General features: G+C 34.0%; 2 protein-coding genes across 2 annotated transcripts; one reads left to right on the forward strand and one right to left on the reverse strand.

Annotated features, from left to right (window-relative positions):
• Positions 1-482: 482 nt before the first annotated feature.
• LOC120625720 (E3 SUMO-protein ligase NSE2-like) lies at positions 483-4,093 on the forward strand. Its single transcript, XM_039892884.1, has 5 exons — positions 483-894; positions 1,106-1,259; positions 2,452-2,501; positions 3,182-3,302; positions 3,491-4,093. The coding sequence occupies exons 1-5, from the start codon at positions 709-711 to the stop codon at positions 3,595-3,597; spliced, it is 618 nt and encodes a 205-aa protein (XP_039748818.1). The 5' UTR covers positions 483-708; the 3' UTR covers positions 3,598-4,093.
• Positions 4,094-14,845: 10,752 nt separating this feature from the next.
• LOC120626086 (rap1 GTPase-GDP dissociation stimulator 1-B) lies at positions 14,846-22,894 on the reverse strand. The gene is made up of 7 exons (XM_039893375.1): positions 22,709-22,894; positions 21,881-22,639; positions 20,337-20,504; positions 19,437-19,619; positions 18,477-18,728; positions 16,369-16,535; positions 14,846-15,482 (listed from the first exon to the last, which is right to left on the reverse strand). The coding sequence occupies exons 1-7, from the start codon at positions 22,725-22,727 to the stop codon at positions 15,066-15,068; spliced, it is 1,965 nt and encodes a 654-aa protein (XP_039749309.1). The 5' UTR covers positions 22,728-22,894; the 3' UTR covers positions 14,846-15,065.
• Positions 22,895-23,312: the final 418 nt, after the last annotated feature.

Below are 23,312 nucleotides of genomic sequence, written 5' to 3' on the forward strand. Positions count from 1 at the left end.
CTACTCGATCTACGAAACAACTCGAGTTATTTTCACACTACATACAAGTAACTCCTATTATAACATCTGAGCCAGCATTGCTGTTACCATGAGCATACTATCGCTCCTTTGGGAAGTCAAACTTATAGCCTACTACTCTGAGGCCTAAGCTACTAATAATACCGCACTGCCCGCCCCAACTTGCGTGTGTTGTTGGGTAACTATTGACTTTTATTGACTGGTAAGATTGCTATTTGAACGAGTTTCTTCTGTATTCTTAGGAGCGAAACGACGATGAAGCTATATCTTTGAACATTTATACCTACAGTAGCACGCCAAAAGTCTAGAAACTAATTTATTTTCAGTTTTTGTAATTAACTATTCTAGCTCACTAGTCTATGCTCAAGTATTGGTATTTTATGTAGTACCTACTGAACTAAAAAAATGTTTCATTTCTAGACGATAAAGCATTTTTAGCGCAGATACTTTAAGCAAGGTCTATCGTATAATAGTATCTTGTACTCATTAGTTATGAATCTGTTGTAGTATAATCTGTGCAGTAAATATATATTCTATGGCGTTTGTTTTTCTTGAAAATATTGTTTTAACTCTACATTTCTTGTTTTCAAGTATTGCACCACGAAGGATATTAACAAAATTTACATTCGTTTTAAGTAATTCACTCTATTACACGCTACTCTTGGTTTGTTCAAAAATTTAATCCAGATAATGGAGGACCTCGCAAAGCTAAGGAAGCAATGCATGGACAGTCTCTATTTGTGTACGGACGATGCACTAAAATATGTGGCCGATGGCAAGGACGAGGAATTAACTAAATTAAAAAATTGCGTGCGTGATTATTGTTTAATGGAAGCCAGGCAAAATTTTGAAGCCCAAGCACTGGAAATGATTAAAGTAAGAGAACAAACAAAAGTTATCTTCTGTATGTGCTAAGTGAATTGTTGTTTTATATTTTTCTGTTGTGTTTAATTAATCTACTATTAAAAGCATGGAGCGATCTCAATCATACTTCGCTCATTAGACAGAGGAGGGCTTACTTTAGCAGTGAAACATGACTATAAACATGGTTTGTGCAGAGAGAAATTGATAAACATGTTTTGTGTAGAGAGAAACTGATGCTTCAAATTTGAACTCGCTGGAAGAAAAATTCAATGCTCACCTTAGCCTTATGCTGGCGCAGCAAAGGCTAAATGTAGACAATCATACCTTTATGCAGCAGTTTGAGAGAAGAGTTAGAAATGGTCTACAAACTGTTTCACGTAAGCATATCACAATTATTTTCTCTTTTACCTATAATAATCTGCATACTTTAATTATTAACATCATAATTCTTGGACTAGGTGTTATTTGCAGAATTCCATGATATATTATGAAAATTAGGCTTAATTTGATATACTCGACAGAAGCCAGAATCTGTATGGTGTTATTTAATATTGTTTAAAAGTTATTCATTGTAAAGTCTCCTGAGGATGCTCCGGTTTCATAGCGAAACATGCGTATAGTACACTACCAAAGATCAGTTTGTTGTGCAGCATAAATATTGAAGAAAATATCACACCATACAGATTCTCCTGCTTTTTGCTGAGTATAGCAAATTAAGCTTAATTTTCATAATACATAATTATATCATAATACTTTACTACTTTGTTAGTGTTTTGAATTCAGTGTTGTATCAAAATGTTTTAAGTACTTATTGGGTTATTTGGTGTAAAAAATTGTCAGTAACAGTTTAAATTAGGAAAATTGGACTATGCTTGGAGTCAGGTTAAGCTGTTGGCCCCGATTATTATCACAAACATGTTAGAAACATAGTGAAAGCCCACCAAGCTGCATTGGTGCAGTAAGGTAGGCCTAGCTTCTCTCATATGAAATACTAGGTCAGTTGTATAGATATTTGCCTAATTCACTTATATTATGTATTTATGTGCATCAGGCGTAAGAAAATTATATATTAACAACATTTGCTTGAATTGAACATAAATTAGGGACATCTGCATATTGTTTGCAAAAGGTGCAGAAGTCATTTCTGGGATTGAGAATATGCTTTTATAATACGATTCCTAAGGTGATTCTAGACCTACCAAAGCATAAGTTTAAACAATGTGTTAAAACTCATTTATTAAATTGTGGTACTTTAAACACTATAAGATTGATGAATTTCTTACCAATTAGGCTGCTTGGAAGCAGGCTTCACTCACATCTCTCACTAGATAGAAAATTAGAAAGATACTGTAAAATGATGTTGATTGTTGATGTTGAAAAAAGCAATCAACTGAGTTTCTTGCTGGAATCTGCCGGTGGTAGAGTCACTACAAACAGACTGACTTGACATTTCAAAAGTGCTTTAAAACTGGGCCTACAAAACAAATAAATTTTTAATTTTTTGAACATTTAAAACAAAGAAAATTTTTTAAAACATGTTAATATGTTGAACATCTGTTTTTTTTTCAGAGAACTTGGATGAATCAGATATAGCAATAACAGAAACCCAAGAACCATGTGTAAGTTTCACAATTTACTCTCTTTAAAAAAGAACTATTATTTGACAGGTTTGATAGATGTGGTTTGATAGAAGACCTTGAAACCTTTAATATTGACCTGTCTGACTCAGCAGTGAATTAATCAAGAACATTTGTCATTGGTCAACAGGATCTGAGAGATTAAGCTGAATTTACCATAAACTACAAATAAATATACTAAATAAAATAAATATACGACAATACACACGTCGCCATTTAGCCCCAGCTTGTGTTATGGGTACTTAGACCACTGATTAATATTTTTATGAATAATATACATAAATACTTACATTTTATACATTTAAACACCCAGATACTGAAAAACATTCATGCTCATCACACAAACAGTTTCCAGTAGTGGGAATTGAACCCACAGCCTTGGGCTCAGAAAGCAGGGTTGCTACAAACTGAGCACGGGAGTGAACTCGTCCTATTCTCTGTTGCCATGCTTTTTCAAGTGGACACAAATTTAGTGGAATATATAACTGCAATCTCGCCTACCACGTGCGTAACGTGCCGGAACGTTTAGTCGCTTAGTGGCACATATTTAATATGGTCGTAACTGGTCTCGTCTGAAGCCGCCTACCAGACCAGACCAGAGAAAACTCATATAAATTCCAAATTGTCCCAGCAGCGTGGCCTAGTAACAATGATATTTCCAGCTGGATCCGATAACAAAGAAGCCCATCGAGGAGCCGGTGCGCAACATGCTGTGCGGCCACGTGTACGAGCAGGCGGCCATCCAGCGGCACATCAGCAACAGAAGCAGAGCCAAGTGCCCGGGTAATCATTCTTTTGTATCAAATATGAAAATGTTTTCAGAACGAATCAGCAGACCCTTTTTAATTTAAGGTGAATTAGTCGGGGTTTTATTAGCTATGTTTGTTGAAAATCGGTTTAAGATGCCCGCCGCCACAACAAAGCGGATTATACATTTTTTTCAGGAGTTAATTTTCTTTTTACACCTACAGTGGTTGGGTGCGGAAACTCAGAGCCGATACAGATGAGCCACCTCGTGAACGATGATGAGATGAGGATGCGTTTATCAGCACAGCAGTCAGCCTCTCGCAGATACTAGATTTAAATCATAATATATGTACTTAATATATGTACTTATCTAATGCAGGGCGCATTTTTATTACCACCGCCGCCATGTAATGTAACGACCGACCAACCACACTGTACTTTTTCCAACTTGTCTTTTAATGAAAAAAGCTTTCCATTACAATTTAGTCTTAATTATGCTTTAATATTTATTTATGCAACTGTTTATTACCCCCTTTTTAAACAAAAATGTGGGATTATAGTTGTATGATAGTATCACTTGAGTGTTTTAATACCTAATTAAACATACAGTTGCATACAATACTTTATCTACACCAATAATATGAATCCTCTATAAAAGAATCTGTAACAATAATCTTACTGTTGTTAAAAGTGGGGTTAAATGTAGATAAAAGTACCAAAAAGATAGCTTAAATTATAAGACAAATAGGAAAAACTAGTTATTGACTAATTTAAATTATTCTACCTGGCAAATAACAATAAAAATACGCCCTTATTATGCTTCAGGATTAAAAATATAAGTTACGTTGATAACAGTGTTGTTTTACTCACAAGCACACCCGTTGCACATAATTTGTATCGGTCTTAGACCAGTAGGTACCATTATTTTAAGTAAGCAAATGGCATTGTCATTTTGACGAGCTGAGGGGGAAGCTAAATTTTCATCTTTTCCCCGGGGATAAAGCTGTCTGCTCCCCGTGCTTGACGGGCAGGTTGATGGACACAGGGCCATTCTGTAGGATGTGTTCCTTGCGTGCCCTGCCAACTGTTTCTGATGGTTTATGGTTTGGTCTGAGGTTTTCCGCTTACCATGGTGGAGAATCTTTGGTTCGGCAATTATTGATATACAAAAAATCTCTCTTTGTTTTCTACATGGAAAAGGATATCGCCATGTTTTATCTTGTCAAAATAGTGTAGTTTAGTGATGTGTAAACCTATTACGGAATTGGCATTGTAAATTAAGCTGAGCTAAGATGTTTCGGAGCGTAACGTGCGTAGAGGGTACATTGCCGAAGATCTGTTTGGTGTGGAGTATAAAGATAGAAGAAATTATTTTTTTTTTTTTTTTTTTTTAAATATACTACGACAATACACACATCGCCACCTAGCCCCAAAGTAAGCGTAGCTTGTGTTATGGGTACTAAGATGACTGATGAATATTTTTATGAATTATATATACATAAATACTTAGAAAATACATATAAACACCCAGACACTGAAAAACACTTATTGCTCATCACACAAACATTTTCCAGTTGTGGGAATCGAACCCACGGCCTTGGACTCAGAAAGCAGGGTCGCTGCCCACTGCGCCAGTCGGCCGTCAAATTACACCTTACAGATTCTCCTGCTTTTCGCGGAGTATAGCAAATTAAGCTGAATTTTCAATATATCATGCGATTTCCGCAAAGTAACGCCTGCTTCTATCCAGGAATTGGCATTATTTGAAAAAACTCCAAAGGGCTTTAATATTTTGGTTCACTACTCATCATCATCATCATGTCAACCAAAAGACGTCCACTGCTGGACATAGGTCTTAGGTAGGGAGTTCCGAATGCCACGGTCTTGTGCTGTGGATCCAGCGGTTTGCGCTAGTCTACATGTTTTAACAAAATAAATAAAACCACAATACTCAATTATTAGCATTTCATTTAAATATAGCCGGAATCTATAACTATAGCATTGCATATTTTTAATACAGTCAAAGTTTACAAATATTATAAATAACAAGTAAAATATAATTATTGTACATTTAAAAAAAAACTTCTAAAAAGTAATTTGCTCACTAAAATTGGAATTACGTAAAAAAAATATAAATCTCAGATTAAAGAAAACCGACAGATGGAGCACTTGCGAAGATACTTTTAAAGTGTAATATGATTCTGACATTAGTGTATAAGCTGGGCACTGATTCTCTAAATTACTAGTGTTATGAATGAAAGTGTTTTGTTTGTTCTTTCTTCACGCTTTTACTAAGCAACCAATCGACTTTATTTTTGGCATTGAGTTAGTTGAAAGGATCAAGAGTAATAAACGCTAATTTTACCCAAGGTAAAAACATTTCCCAAGGGATTTATAATATTAACTGCGCATAAAATACATTTTTAAGACAAACTGACAACTATTTATAGAAGGTATTAATGCTGATGTTGTAAAAGAGCAAACTGCTGAGTTTATTGACAGCTTCTCGGTAGAATCAGCCGGTCACTACAGACAGACTTGTCAAGGTACTGCTTAAGTTAGGCCTACTTGATATAAATGAATTTAAATATCAATTAAAATTTAAGGATTAACGCCTCAAATTGCACATTTCCCACTCACAGAATTAAAAATAAACAGAAGCCTCATTCAGCCATTATTATTTGCAGTGCATTGTGTCCAAAAATAGTGAAAACGCCCCGCGCACATCTCACTTTCCGCGGAATATTGCTGGCTTACAAATTTCACCCATTTTCCGCATTTTATGGTAAACCTTCAGAACATTCGGGTATAAATGATTACTTTCAACTGAATAAATTGACAAACCGCTAGAAACACTACTATAGTGGAGTGGTTTTGATGCTTCAATATTAGTCAGTAGGTAGATAATGAAATTTGGTGCAGTGCCGTAAGCATTACATTTGCAAGATCACAATAACATAACAATATTGTAGGGCATCGAAATACTTATGCCACAAGAATAAAAATAACCTTATTAGCGTTGTTTTAACTTCTATAGTATGGCTAAACATTCCTTTAAAAAAAGTCTACTAAACAGTTGTCTTTATTTCCTGGTGCCCCGTTTAAATTGGTTTCCTTTAGTCTAAGAAAAATAAGAAGTAGATTCCAACGAAAAACATTTTTTTAAATTGCAGTCCCTCCCCTCCACTAAACAAGTTAACGAACGAGTCTTTCAAAAATTTCTTGGTCCATAGCTACAGGTGCAATAACAGGAATAAAAATATTCGTAATTTTATAATATTAAACATCGGTCGCACACAAACCTCTGAACCATACTAAATTGACCGGTGTATAACGGGACATTTCCACACAAGTCCCACAGTTGGCCAAATTGACAAGTCTAAAATGAGTGCCATTTAATTTACCACCATTTACCTTGCGGAATAGGATGGCACTATTTCATACCTGTCAATGAAGTTTGGAGATAAGTGAGCAGAAACCGTTTTTTATCCATTTTAATTGAATTTAGAGATTTATGTTTTTATTATTACCGAATTAACATAATTCAATAAATACTTTAAATTTATACAACTAAGGTAATAAATTGTGCAATTTTATTTAAATGACGTAAGTAACTATAAAAAATGGCGATGGCTTGTTATACTATAATTAAAGAAGAACGATTGAAAATTTCAGACCCAAGCGATTAATCGATATTAAACTCAGTTTACACCCCACATCAAGATAGCTTATCCAATGCCACTTTATTTGAGAACAATTAAATCGCGTGTGTCATTTGTAACGTCTATAGACAATGTATAGACAATTTGATTTGACAATATCTAGCGCCACGCCACTGTTTATAAATTTCGCCAAGATGATCGTGGCGTGAGATGTTATTCCACGGTAAACGTGGCATGTCCATACACACATATTGCTTGTGATTATGTATCTTAAAAGAATTATATTCATGATTACATTACATTATTTTCTTAATAATTCCATCGTTACAGTCATTATTGATTATACTTAATAATTAGTAAAATAGTTCACGGTATGTGCACATTAAAGCGTACAAATCTAAAATACGTATTCTATACAAGAACAATCTAGAACTATGTTCTATGGGGCCACGCTTTCATCTATTTTATAAGTGCACTATCGGAATCTTAAAGTTACAATACCTTTTTTTGTTCATTTACTAAATTACAGAAAAACAGGACCGCGAATTCAACTGTTCATAAATCATAAACTAAATAGGAAAGAGTTATCGTTTTTTACAAAAGGATAGCACTGCGATGCCTGTCAATTTAGTTTAGTATTTATTTACAGCTGAAATGGCACCGTAGTTTCGATCGATCCATAACAACTAAGTCAACAGTTAAATAGACGGTATAAACCTTTTCTAGGGATTTGGGGTTTAAATCGTATATTGATTAGAATTAAATGTTTATTGAAGAAAATAATTACAAGCCAATTATTCTAAGGATTAGAATGACTGTCATATAGATTTATCTCTAAAAATGTTGTACTTATTAGTCAAGTTAAAAGAAAAAATATACGCAGTCATATTATTATGGATACATTTTTAATTTCATAGATGCGGTATAAATAAGAAAGTGACAGTGAATTTGAAGTTTAACTTTAAGTTATAAGAGAAAATAGATTTGTACCATTATTATATTATAATATAATCATCGTGTCATATGCCACAAACTATCTAAATATAACGCGGTTTAGTTTAATGTTCCCCTGGAGTAGATGACGGCACTTCATAAATAATAGTTTCCACTCTTTTGGGTGCTTAACATGCCTTCAAGGTGTTTTAATATTCGAGATTTGTGTATTTTTTTTTTTACGAAACTGACTTGTGTGTTAAATGGTGCGAAAGTGGCGTCATATTTAAGTACAGTCAACTCGACCGTATTTTAACTTAATTAAGTCGCGTATAATACCTAAGTTAAGGCGGTTAATTGGTAAGGTTTCAATAGTCAAATAAACGTTACAAATAATGTTTATAAATAAATAAATAATTCGTTAATGATTTATTTATTACTTATTACTTATTCTCAGAATATACAAAAAAGTATGTCCAAAAACACATTATTAACATCACACAACACGTGCTTATAATTTTATGCAAGTATATGGGTATTCAAAACAAAAAAGTATATATTTAACCAAATAGCGTTGCGTGGCGTGGCGTGTTGGCTGTGTTCCCAGCTTAAACAAAACTTCTAAAATTTACTCACAAATATGTTTAGACTATAAATAAAATAGACGTTAATAAAATATGATGCAAAATTAAAAATTAGGTACATTTTTTTAATAGGTCCGTTTGGTTTATTTAATTTTAAATTGTCATTAAAAATAGTTTATTTCGATATTATATACTTAGATTACGCTATTCACTGGGTAGGCGGCCTTTAAGCTATTATTCGTGGGAAATGCTTGTCAAAATAAAATTCATATTTATGACAATTTATTTCGACAGGGTTCCTCAGCATTTTTGATATACAACATCCGTAAACAAGACTAAATTGATAATGCTAATAATTATGTATTTTTTTAACAATATTCCCTTTGGAGAGGAAGTGAACTATTTATAGGTTTTTCAATTTAGTTCTTTGTAGAGATTTGTAGTATTGTTAACTTACTTAAATGCAGATATACAAAGATATTACAAGGAAAGCAAAAGCGATATGGAATTTATAATAAACTTTACAATTTATATTGAAGATTTTAAAAGGTAAGGTTATAAAAACAGGGTAACCTTTCAAACCTTGGCATTTTTTCCAGAGATATATTATATATTCCATCCATGAAATATAAAAAAAAATGTTTAATTTTAAAATTTTTGATATCTTTTTCACATTTAAATAATTCAAAGCTTTGTAGGTATTTCACGAACTTATTTATCGAATGTTTGCATTTTCATAGTATATTTTTTGAGGATGTTTCTAATAAATGTCAAAACTACCATATGGTAATAATATTAATGACATTAAATATGGAAAATGCTACTGTTCTTTGCGGCAACCAATACTGGTTGATCTAGAAAGCAGCGTCACAGTAAACGGTCCAAATGACGTCACAGGTGACGTAACCTGAGCAAGCAGTAGCAGAAGAAAAAACTTAATTTTTGGGATAGAGTTAGTTGGAAGGCCGGTGAGTAACATCGGCTACGGTCAGTGGCGTGCATAGAGGATATATGTGTATGCAGATTATATAAAATGAAGAAAATCTCCAGTACGAGTTATAAATACTTAAGGGTAGGCTTTATACATAACTTGTACTGGAGATTTTCTTCATTTTATATCATCCGCATACCCTGTGCATACCCTCTATGCACGCCATTGGCTACGGTTTATCCCAGGAAAACTAACGGTTCGTAAGTTCTGTTTTCTAATTTTAAAATGTTCCCAAGATAAGAAAAATTACCCTCCATAAATACATTATAAAAAATTATGAGTGTTTTTTTAGAAAGTATACTATTCTCACACACAAGCAAAAGATTTTCTTTGCGTTCAGGCTTGATAACGGGTGTCCTTACCTCAACCTCACGGTATTGCCACAGTAATTATCTTTAGCTTATATTTATCGCATAACGCATTCCAAACATTGCGTTACCGCCTTAATTAGTAGTTATAAAAATAAGCGTATTCATTCAAATAGGTACGCAGAATTTGTGCAGAATCTTTAAATTGTGCAGGAATTCTCATGAACACAAGTACATAATATTATTATATTATCTAGGTATTATAATTTAATCTTATAAGATAAAATATCGACAGGAGAAAAAAGCTAATAAAGTTACAAATATTACACACAAATATGGTGATTTTTATCGTCTTATATCAGCGGTCCTTCTAGGAATGACAGGAACAAATAACTGTCGCCACCGCACCGAAAACTATGCATCCGATATAGGGTGTGCACCGAATTAAGCACCCATACTTACTTTAATTATGTCCTTTCATTTAGTTTCCTTAGCGGTTTATGGCTTGCTTATCAGTCAGTCACGATACCTACTGCATTATAAAAGAAGATAAAAAAGGAACATTTTCTTCGTTTATAATCAGTAGATGTACCGACAAAACTGTATCGCCGTTTTAAAACGGAAAAAAATCATTATTCGTTATTATAGATAGAGCTAAGAACGTAGAAATTACTTAAAAGTTAAAGTTAGTCTCAATTTGGACAATTTCAGACAATCAATAAAATATCAGGCATATAACAAAGAACGGGCAGCAGCGTTCTCTGTACTACTACTATCATGTACTGCGATCACTTACGGGTCTGCCTAGCGTGGACTCAACGGCGGATCCAGGGGGACCCAGGGATGAGCTGGTTCCAGGACTTAGGTGGACCATTGAACATAATGACTTTATTTATATATTTTGCACCATACAGATTGTGTGTAACTACAAACCTTCGACATTTTATTAATTTCATATAAATTACTTTGTATGGTGGCGAACGTTTGGGCACGAACGCAACGAAAATTTGAATTCTCTCGACTACGTAACGTCTAGCTAGACCTAACCTCAATCGGAATCGATTTTTTGTAGTAAAACTTTAAAATGTATCGAATTTCTTCATTAGATTCACTCATCTTCATAGACGAAGACTACAATACAAATAAAATAAAAACATACATGAAATTACCCATAATTAATGTAAACTACTAACAATCATATACAACATATATAAATATATGTTAATGAAGACAGTGAAATTGAAAAACAACTAGCTACCGATTATTTATTACTAGATAGCACTACTGTTTCTGTCATTGGAAATGAATATCGGCTGTGGATGGTGAAGTGGCAGGCGTGGCAGTGGAGCCAGGACATACCAAAGTCGATTTCTGATCTTATTTTAAATTGTGACATCGATATGTATCCTTATATAAGAACATTTTTATGTATTATGGCTACACTACCTGTCAGTGTAGCGACAGCAGAAAGGTCTTTCTGCTGTCGCGTTGCGCAGACTACGTTGCGCAGAATTAAATCGTGGCTAAGATCTTTAATGGTTGAAGATTGCCTATCCGGACTGGCACTTCTCCACGTTCATAAAAACGTAGGTACCCATTGACATAAATAACGTAATAACGCGGTTCGGGAGAAGACGTAAAAGAAAATTTGATTTTGTTATTTAAATATATGTATTTTGTCTGTTTCTATTTTGTTTGTTGGAAACCCTTGTCGAAACCGAAACTCTTCTTGAACCCACCTCTTCACTATTGCGGAGTTTTGCGTTACATTTCAAAACAAGTGTGGAAAGTCATTTTTCCCCGGTGTATTTTTATAAAAAAAACGAAAGGAAATTCAAAAATTTAAAAGAACTAATATTGTTTCTCATAAAAAATGCAGTAATTGTAATTTCGCGTGAGTCATGTTTTTTTAGATAACATTACAGGGCAACGGTTTCCATGCATGCAGCCAATTCAAGAATAAATAAATATCTTAATTAAAAATCATTTTCATTACGCTATTAATTTTTTGACATTACACCTAACATTAAAAAATAATTAACTCACGTATTAATAGAAGTTACATTGTTTAAAATTTTGTACATAATTTTATTTAATTGGTTACCTACTTCATGCATTTGGATGTTATTAATTTCCGAACCACGAACCTGTTTTTGTTGTTGGCGAATGGCGAAAACTATTGTTAGCGTTATTTGATTTGTCCCACAAGTTTCATTCAGGTCTGTAATACACAAAGTGCTAATCCTCGCATCTAAATGTCTCATTATACATATCGTTAATTCATAAAATAATAACACTGTATCCTGATATTTATTGATCGTCTGAACCTTCCCGTTAATACAAAACAAATTGCGATTATTTCAATATTTAGACCGCAGTAATACTTACGAATAAAACATTAAAACTATTTTTCATTTAAAATTATTTCATAAATTGGTCTTTATAACATTTAATTAAACTATTAACACACATAAATATACTATGTCACAGACCAATTGATACTTGGAGAAAAGCTAGTGACTGTTTAGATTTAATCTGGCTAACTGTTAAGGTATATAAATATACCAAATCGACTTGAATCGAGATTGCTAAGCGTTCCGGTACGATGCAGTGTACATAATATGATTAGGGCTTTAACATTACTGCTATACCATTAATGGGTTAGCCCGCTACTATCTTAAACAACACTTACTACCAGGTCAGATTGTTGTTGTTGTAAAAGAAAGGAAAAAAAATCAAGCCTTGACATTTTTGCCATTTATAATACTCGGGTAAATATCTCTTTAAAAAAAATTCGCTCGCTCGTTTTACTTTTTGTAAATTAGGTCCCAATTGATTAGATCAAAAGAGCTAGGTAATATATAAATTGGGCTGCGACATAATGTAAAGTATCATTATGACTAGATAAAAACGCTTTTTATTAATAAAGAAGCTAGTAATTATCAAATATTTTGGGTCTTTCATGTTCTTATAAATAATGGTGACAAATTTGTTGTACACAAATCTCTAAACTAAAGTTTTTTCTTTCACAATTTGGTCTAGGTGCCCTCCATTTTATATTATAATGTCTATAATGTAAACCACCTTATCATTACTTTTTACGTTAATTATTTTTTTTTTATTTGGTTTAAAAATATAAATAACGACAGCTTTAAAGAAAAAAAAAAAGAGATTTTCTTTATATAAGTGGGTATTATTTTCTTAACAATTTGAAAATAAACTTTACACTAAAAAGTAACGAATATATTGTTTACATTCGAAGACAGGTAAGAAAAAATTTACTTTAGATTAGATTTGTGTAAAAAAGAGTTAACACCAATGTAAGAGAAAATAAGTGGTAATGAGTTGGCAATATATCAAAGTCTACAGACTTGACTCTGACATTATTTGACATGATTTTGAGACAGACTTGTTCTTTTTTCTGTCAGTCCCGGCGGGGCTCACATTGTAATGGCACGTAATTGCATCAAATTATATTTTAGTATATAATTTCATTCATTTCAGCGCGTTAGAAGCGTAACTTTGTTTTATATTCATAATCTCGTCAGGTAACACGGCACAATTCGCCTAAAGAGGATTAACTTGTGACGAAAGCACATTGTAACTGTATGTTTTAAACTAAATATTTATAAATGTTAAGCAATTATTTCTTGATTGTAATATTTTATAAACAGATATAAGTTAAATAAAAATAGAAAAATAAATGTTTATGATTTGTGCATTATTTTTTATTATATCATACACGTTAAATGCGTCTTTGACGAAATATCATTTTGGGATTAATAAAAAAAATAATGATCAATAATTACTGATAGCTTAAGGTGTCAAAAGCCAAAGGATGTTAGATACACCGATAAAAAAAAATAAAAAAATCAGACTTCGACACTAAATATTTTCTACAACATTTTTAAGTCAGTGCCAAGTAAAATGTTTATTAGTTAGACATCTTTCTTTATGTAATTTTTATGTTTTACTTAGCACTGACTTAAAAATGTCGTATACATGTGTGCTTTGACGGAAGCTCAGAATACAGTAGCCACCACCCGCGGGTGTCATATGAGGCGACTAAAGGAATGCTACTGAGAATGGGCAGCAACATTCTCTGTGCTACTACTACCGTTTACTGCGATCCCCAGCCCATCTCCTCAATGCGGTGATTACAGGGAAACCCTGCCGTTTGTAGAGGCCTTTAGTCCAGCAGTGAAATGTAAGGCTATTTATGGTGTTGTACACAAACCTCTAACGAAACCTCTGAAGTTATTCTTCAGAGTGTGAAAAGGATTGCACTACTTTTAGAACTGTCAATTTAGTTTCGCTTAGAGATTCGTGTACAATATTATCGACACACAATTTTTTCTAACTTGTCTTATAATGTAAACAAACTTTTCATTACTTTTTAGTGTGAAGTATGTTTTAAAAATATAAAAACAAATTTGCTAAAATAAAAACAAACAAACATTAAAAAGAGATTTACTTTTTGTAAGTGTGTTTCTATAATTTTATTAACAATTTGAAAATAGACTAAAAAGTTACAACAATGTTTACATTATGTAAGTATAAGACACGAAGAAAAGTAAGACTTTATTTTGTTAAATATATTATTTAAATAATTATGCTTGACATAATTGATGTCGATGACATGTCTATTTTGCCCTAGTTTAAAAACTGACATCGAACTAAGAACAGGTTCTCACGTATCGGCAAATCTCTTGTAAAGACCCAACTGGCGAACGTGTTTTTAGCTCGATGTTAGCTTATTAATACAGGCCATAAATACAGCTAAAGGTTTGCAATAAAATAAAGTACGCATATCCCCTACTCACATCCTTCGATCAATAATATAATAGATTTGCTATCAGTTGTCAATTTGCCTGGTTGGAGGGAGGCTTTGGCCGTGGCTAGTCAATACGTGCCGCTAAGCGATTTAGATTTAGTGTTCCGGTGCGATGTCGTGTAGAAACATCTATAAGTGAATAGTATGACTATCGTACTCCCTAACAGATTAGCCCGCTACCATCTTAGACTGCATCATCACTTAACACCAGGTGAGATTACAGTGAAAAGCTAACTTGTAGTGGAATAAAAAAATAAATCTTAAAATTCAATATTTTAAAAGCACACAACAGATAATATTAAAAAAAACCTTGAAATAGTCAATCAGTGCTTTATCGCGCTTTGTCATTTTAAAAGGTAGGCTTTTATTTGTAAAAACCTTTAAAGTATGAAAACCAAACTGTTTCTCTTAAAGTATGGGACTGTAGATCTAGTACATTATTGATCGAAGCCCAAATATTTGTTCATTGAACGATTAACAACTACCTTCACTCCTTAGTATTATCCGATACAATCTTAATAACTTTGCCAATACACGCTTTCAAATCATCGCTGAGATCGTTTCTCGCTTCGACGAACTTCTGTAGAGCTTCGTGCACTTTGGAATCCTTGTAGTCGGAAACTATTGTGTTATCCTTTGACGTTATGTCGAGAAACGCGATCAAGTTTTCGGCGACCTGTATTGGCATTTTAGCGCAATTCGTCTCGATTAATACAGATATGTGCTTACCGATTTCGGACTTTATTAACTGGGTGTTAAAGTCCATTTCTGATTGGTTGCTGCTTGCACTTTGGTCGTTTAAAGGTGCGACCGCTAACAGAGTGAGAGCGAGGATAGCTTCGTTCTGCATGACGGAGTGAGATGCCACTAGCATGTTCACGAGGCAACATATACAGCCTTCCGCCTGGAAACGAAATCTCATATTACTGCTTAGTTTTAGTTAGAATAAGAACATCTGATGACTTTTGTACCACACTTCCAATCGTGGTCCAGAATGGTAGCCCTAACGCCCTTGAGCGAAGTTCACATTGCACACTTGTTCGCTCTCAGAGCAAACTGAATCGGTCATTATTCATTTTCGGATTGACACTTGCCGATGACCACCTCTAACGATACCTCTCAAGTTGTTCTTCATAGTGTTAAAGGACGGAACTACTTTTAGAGCTGTCAATTTAGTTTCGTTTAGAGATTTATGTAGAATATTATTGACACTTCATTTTTTCTAACTTGTCTTATAACTTTAACAAACTTTTCATTACTTTTTAGTGTGAAGTATTTAAAAAAAAAATGAAAACAAATTTGATAAAATAAAATTTTAGTGATTAAAAACAGATTTTCTTTTTGTAAGTGTGTTTCTACAATTTTCTTAACAATTTGAAAATAAACTTTACACTAAAAAGTTACAACAATATTTACATCTTTATATATATATTTCTTCTGTGCTCCTCCTAAACGGCTGGACTGATTTGAATGAATTTTTTGGTATGCATTTGGGTGGCACCCTGGATGGTTTAGATTCACAAATCAGCCCGACAGATGGCGCTAGGGTCCGCTAGTTATATATAAGACACGAAGAAAAAAAAGACTTTATATTGTTAAAAAATTATTTAAATAATTATGCTTGACATAATTGATATCGATCTCTCTTTTGCCCGTGTTTAAAAACTGCCGATGACAACCTGAGGGGTTGCTACGGCGTCACCGGGGGAGCGGGCGCCATGAGAAGAGCCCCAGGGCTCGACGACATCGGGGACGAAGTGGGAGACGTAGTACCCCCCGGGGCCGGCTACCTGCAGGAGGTTGTGCAGCACGGCGCAGCGCGGCAGCAGGCGCACGGCCCACGCCAGCAGGCGCGGGGCCTCGGCCGCCGCGCCCCCGCCCCCGCCGCCCGCGCCGCCCCAGCGCGCCACGCCCCGCAGCGCCGCCGCGTCGCCCGCCAGCTGCCGCGCCACGTCCGCTGACACAACAAAACGTGGGTGCACTCATGTACGCGCGTGAGAAGTTATACTTCTTTGCCGTGGCGAGATCAAAATCCTTCCAAAAGTTTTATATTTTGCCTTAATTTCAGCCTACGTTTGTAGAAAAAACGACACAATAGAAAAAAGGTATTTAGTACTTACAATTAAATATCGCATTATCTAGTTTTAAATACAGTTTATTTAAATAATTGTACATAATTTAAAAAAATGGAAATAAATATAATTAAATTTGGAATATTAATTGACTCAAAAACGCTCACAATCGTTCAGCATTGACATTTGAGATTTTTGGACAATTGAATCAATCAAATTACCGGAGTGAGCCCGTAGACTTTGGCAATTGAAAGTGTACACTGTCAAACCTTATAGCTAACTTCAGGGTGTCAACTTTTTGTGACGGTGTTCCCGCACATCGTAAAAATATACTCTCATAATTTTTCCATAACGCGCCCATGGACGTATAACTTCAAAAACTGCCCTATAATGTTCGGAAGTATCTACCATATCTATAAAACGGCATTTTCAAAAAGAAAAGTACCTATACCCCATTTTAAAACTAAGATCTAAAAAATACCTGCAGAAGTACACTTTAATTGAATGCCACACATCTCACAAATCAACGGTCCCTACGAAAGCTTTAAAAACGAAGGCAAACGCGAACGAATATCAATAGCTAGTTCATTGTATAAAATGAGTTTATTTATTAGCTTTTTAAGGGAATCAAACAGTACTATTACAAATAAGAGTAATGCCGTATTTTTATATCACATAAACCAACGAAGTTTCCAAAACTTAGTTATACATAAACGATAACATTAACCACAATTGCTTAGGTTTTAGGTAGTTAAGTACCAAGCGAAAATTATACAACAAAATTAAATTCAAACAAAAACTTTAAAAACCTAATAATACCTATTTTGCCATAATTGTTTTCCTAAAAGTGCCAATTTTGACGTGAAAAATTTAAGTCTCACAATATTTGCTGTTGAAAGCATTACACTCACAAGATAAAAAGTTATTCGCCGAATACCTTGTCTTCCATCTGGCCCAAGCTAAGAGAGGTTTACGTCGAGCATTTATTTATTTATTTTGCATCCATGCCTTTACATAGTCATGAGGCCCTGTCAGGGCATACAAACATGGTTACAAATACACGCTTCCAGGATTCTAATTAATGTTAGTAGAAATATATATCAGATGTCAGAATAAATAGTTACTATTAAAGATCGTCTAACGTGACGATCTTTAATAGTAACTAATTATTTTAAATGTATTTTTATTTAAATCTATTTTAATATTAAATAGTTGCTCAGTATTACTTAGAAGAAGTGGGAAGTCCACAAAACTATGTGTTATTTTATATAACACCATTTCTTCACTAAAATCACGTCTTTTTTCCAAAGCAATTTTAGAAGCAGATTATATACTATGATCAAATACTAAATTACGACAAAAAAAAGTTCAAAATTCATTTATTTCAAGTAGGCCCACTTTATAAGCACTTTTGAAACATCAAGTATGTCTGTTTGTAGTGACTCTACGACTGGTTCGGAAAGCAGTTTCTATCGAGAAGAGCCAACGTTTAATATATCGCACAAATTTATTAAATTCAAATTCAAATTCTTTATTTGGAAAAAATATGGTAGGTACTAAAACATTTATATAAAGATTTTATCATTTTGTGTTTCACGCATATTTTGTCGTTCACATCGACGTCCAAATATTGAGGTAAATTCTATTAGGTACTGTAATTCCTTTATATTGCATCAATGTACACATTGTATTTCGGATTCCAGCATGCTAAACAGTACTCAAGATGAGGTCGTATTAAGGCATTAAATAAAAAAAACTTAGTAGTAGAAGTCTTAACATCTTCAGTAACACGTATGAAATTGATTGAGTAAAAGAAAATCACTAACCTTGTCCATCAACTAGCATTCTTATGGCCGCCAAGAGTTTATAGGCCACGTGATGATCTTCAACATTAGGCAGTGCGTTAATCAAAATCGGTGCAGCCCTGCCTTGGATGGCGGCTAACTTCTTATTCGCCACGGGCACGGTGAGGTTTCTCAAAGCCGACAATGCAGCATGTTGGATTTTGGTTATAGTCGATTTGTCTATGGGGTTTTTCTCGTTTTGGGACACACTGTCATTGTACTGTTCGAAAATGTCTGTAATGATAAAAAGCACATAGTTATGAACATACAGAACCCTAATTCAGTTTGTTGTTCAAAATAAGTCGAATCCTCCCGCGCACGTCTAATTTCACATTTTCCCCATTTTATGGTAAGCGTTTTGAACATTAGAGGTAAAATAATTACTGTCAACTGCTAAATGGAATGAAGTGACCACTACTAAAGTGGAATGGTCATCAAATGCAAAATTAAAATCAAGTGAATTAAAATCACCTTATGAGGTACGCGTCGCGTAGCGAAGGTACTATGCGCGTGTCGGTCTTTTATCTTCAATAGGGTTGTCATAAGTAAACACTTAGAATGTTTTGAATTTGTTTGTATGGAAAAATAAATATTCTTTTGATTTAATATTTTATAATTCCTTATGCACCATTCAACAGTATTTCGTAATTCGGTTTCATGTTGTATAGACTCGTTGGTCATTTTTATTTACGTTGAAATTCGAAAGTCGAAATTCGGGTCGGGCAAAAATTGTTAGGCAATGTCGGGCAAAAATCCTAGTGTGAAAATCACAGACTTTATCTGTATTCTATGGCTTACTTTTAATGTGTTTGTTTGAAATAAATACATTTAAAAAAACAGTTTGTCATCTTAATAACCAACGTAATAGCCAAGTGCAATAATAATGAAAAACCGTTTCAAAAAGACCTTACATGTGTTTCGCTTAAGCTACCATTTACTTACCGAGTAGTTTGTCGAAGATGCCGTCGCTCATCATGCGGATGCAGTGCTCGTCCCGGCGCGCGAAGTTCCCCACGGCCAGCACCGCCGTCGCCAGCAGCTGATGGCTGCCGGCCCGCAGCCAGCGCACGGCGCTCCGGTACACCTCGCCCTCCCCGTCCGCGTACAGACTGTCCATGGCTTCATCTGGGACGTCACATGGAATGGATTGTGTTTATTTACCAGAGCAAGACATAAAAATATATACAAAGTGTAAACGAATAACGAAATACTGTTGAAGGGTACATAAGTACATTTCATAAGGAATCGCCCTGTAAATATATTAAATGAACAGAACTATATTTATTTTTCCATACAAACTAATTCAAAACATTTAAACGCTTACTTCTTGACAACCCTAATCAAAATAATATATGACATGTACCTGCTCATAGTACCTACGCTAAACGAGGCGTACCTAATATAAAGTGGCAGGAGTCACTTGATTTTAATTTTGTATGTGATGTTAGAGCTGTATCTGATTTCTTACAGTAAAAAGTTTGGCAGTGGTTTTCTCAAATACTATTAGCGTTTCGGTTGCAGAGATAAGTCTCAGCAGTTTCACAGTAAGTACTCATAATAATGTGTATGCTAATATTCTGCACACTGCTCACATCATTAAAGAGGATTATTTTCTGAAAACGACTAAGACACCAAGGGTAATCCATGCATTGTCGGGAGTCTCTCACACGGCTGAAAGTTATAAAAAATATCCACTGGCACAATATAGGCTGTAACATACACTGTGAATCAAATATAATTATAACCAGTTTAATAAAATATCAGGCACATAGTTATAGTTATCAAAAGTTTAATTATTCACTTACTCTACAAAATTACTTGAACATTTCTTTAGGATCTCACCTCCAGTCAATACCATGATGATCAAATCACATGCATGCTTCATGACAGTATCAATCTCATTGTCTTCCATGTTCAAGTTGCCCGCATGATGCTTTTGCAGCAACTGCTCCAGACGCAAGCATACCAGGTTCACTCCACCTGCTTTAGCTAATAGAGTTTTCACTGAATCTGAAATCAATATTTTCAGATATTTTACTTAAGTTTACAGTCTTCTAATATAAGACAATGCCGCTGAACCCAAACTGCATAAGTCTGTGGTATTTGGAACTCTCTAAGAATGCCTTATGTCGCAGTGGACGTCCATAGGTTGGAATGATGATGATGATAATGAATATACGACATAACCCATTGAAGTTCAGTTCTCTAAATGTTAAGGATAATCAAGTTTTATAAAAGTGTGTTCTGCTTTAAATATTTCAATTGGAAGTATAAAAAAACTTCTGTAAAAGTTTAATGTTAACTATTTTTTATAATAGCAATGTTGATCAATAATTTGAACGTTAGAAGCAAAAATAAACTTGCAGTGCAGTACACTAGACTACACAAAATAAGCAATTCATTTAAAGGAAATTGTATACAATTTTACAATAAATTACCGGTTGATATCTTGGGGATGTCACTAAATAAGTTCAAAGTTTGTATTAAGCGAAAGCTTATAGAAAAGTCCTATTATAGTATAAAGGATTACGTAAACGATAAAAAAGCTTGGATGTAAACAATTGCTCTAACCAGGTTGCTTCTTAAATATTTTCTAATGACAATGTGAGATGATGATAACAAAAAGAACACCCGGCTAATTTTGTTGTGGGCTTCTTCTTAGACCAGGTCGCGATTGGAACCCTCGTAGCTTTAGTTTTAAGTTTACGATTGTAGTTATCGCCATCACTACTCACTGCTATGTACACATTTTGTATATAACGCATCAAAAGTGCCATCTATGTGCCTATTTGAATAAAGAAATATTTGACTTAGACTTTGACTTTGATCTTACATCCAAGCTTTAATTTGCAATTAAGACAACATATTTTCCAGGGTACGGAAAAGTTGAGACTAATATAATTGTCTCACTGCTGGGACAAGATCACTTGTCTCATAGCAGAGTGGTATTTCAAACTTAGACCCTCCACTGTTCCATTATAGACTGGCAGGCCTTAATTTAGTTAGTGATGACATATGTAACATGACTATGAATTTTTTTCATCATATCAAGACCTCTGCTGGCTTTAACAGAGTTTAATAGTCGCATTTGCAACAAAGCTCAGTTAAAGCAAGATTAAGGAAAAAATACATCTGCTGAATTATGTTAAGAAAAGCTCACTTGTCCATAGTAAAATAAGAGAGTCCATAGAAAATAAAGACAAAAATTACACTATTTATTTTACTAACTTTTGTTTTATTTTTCTGTTCTGTAGACAGACAGCCCAAAAGCACGATGAATAGTAATTTTATATATCTGAGACCAACTTAACATGCTTTTACAATAACAATATTGGACTATGCCCATTCCTAGTATGTAAGTGTATAATATCTAATTAAAATCTTACCATGCTCAGCCTGAGTATGTAAATGCTCAAAACACAGCTCGGACACCTCAACATTAGAAGTTTCCTTCAAAACATGGAACACTGTGAGATTGACTTCCTCCTCGTACAATAGCTCTGAATCATTATCATTCACCACACTTAATATTAACAAGATAGTGGACACCAAATCATCGTCCATCACCTCTTTCTCAGCTTCAATAGACAATAATTTTGTTATATTATCTATTATACCTCCTTTGACCAAGGAGTCAGAGAACTCAAACCCTCCAATGGCATAATTCAATAAGGTTTTACATGCAAACAGTTTGATCTCTTGTAAAGGTAACTTTATTTCTCTTGTAGAGATTCTTAATATATTATTTAGGGTTGCAACCCCATTGTATTCAAGTAATATCTTTCTTGATTTATCACTATCACAGCACAGATTACCCAAAGCTCTACAGCACTGCTTATGGAGCTCTATATTTTCCGAAGTAAGGTCTTTGTTCAACAAGGACAAAATAGGTTCAATAACATCCCTTTGGGCGTATGATTCACGTTTTATTTCGCATTTCGCGAGTTCCGATATCGCTTGTACGGTAAGCAGCACTATAACTTGATCGCTACTCTTCAGCAGAGCCTTGAGACAGGAGGAAACATCGTAGTCGTAGTTTTTGCTTGAACAAATTATTTCATTCAGTTTTGCCTTGAGATCGCAAACATTTCCTATGTTTTGTATGACCAAAGTCTCGAATGAAGTTGATTTTTTCGCTGAAGGACCTGAATTAAACAACTGAACTTAATATGCTGAATGATTAATAAAAGAAAGGCCAATTAAAATGCATTTACCGTCCATGTTGATTAGCATCAAGAAATTGTCGCACAAGTATAATAACAAAACATAAAATCAGAAAGGTTTCCTAGACTAATTCACTACAATAACGATCTACACATTACGCATAATTTTGAAACGATTTTAAACTTAAATTCAATGAAAATTCATGGGAAATTCAAGCTCCAAAATCCTGAAAATTAATTGACATTTGACAGGTAGACAAATCGATGTCAAATTGTCAAATCTTATCAGCGTCACGGTCAATGTCAGCTAGCGTTTTGTTTATCCATGTGAAGGATTTAAAAAACATTTTGAGATGCAATCAAAAAAATCGAAAACAAAAGGTAATACAGGTACGATAAGCTCTTCAGCATACAATAATTTCATTAGTAGTTTGTTATTCTCAATTTATTAGGTACTAAGGTAACGACATTATAGAATTATATAACAATGTTTAGTTTGTATTTCTTTATGTATAGTAAATTGTAATTTTTTATATAATTTTTTTTTTAACGATCTAACAAAATAGCGAAAAGTTTACATTTTACCCACGGCTCAACGTTCGATTTTCCGCCGTATGGACAAGAATATTTGTGTATTGTGTAATATGTGTTCCTG

Source organism: Pararge aegeria, chromosome 8 (genome assembly GCF_905163445.1).
Source record: "Pararge aegeria chromosome 8, ilParAegt1.1, whole genome shotgun sequence".
Taxonomy (NCBI): Eukaryota; Metazoa; Arthropoda; class Insecta; order Lepidoptera; family Nymphalidae; genus Pararge; species Pararge aegeria.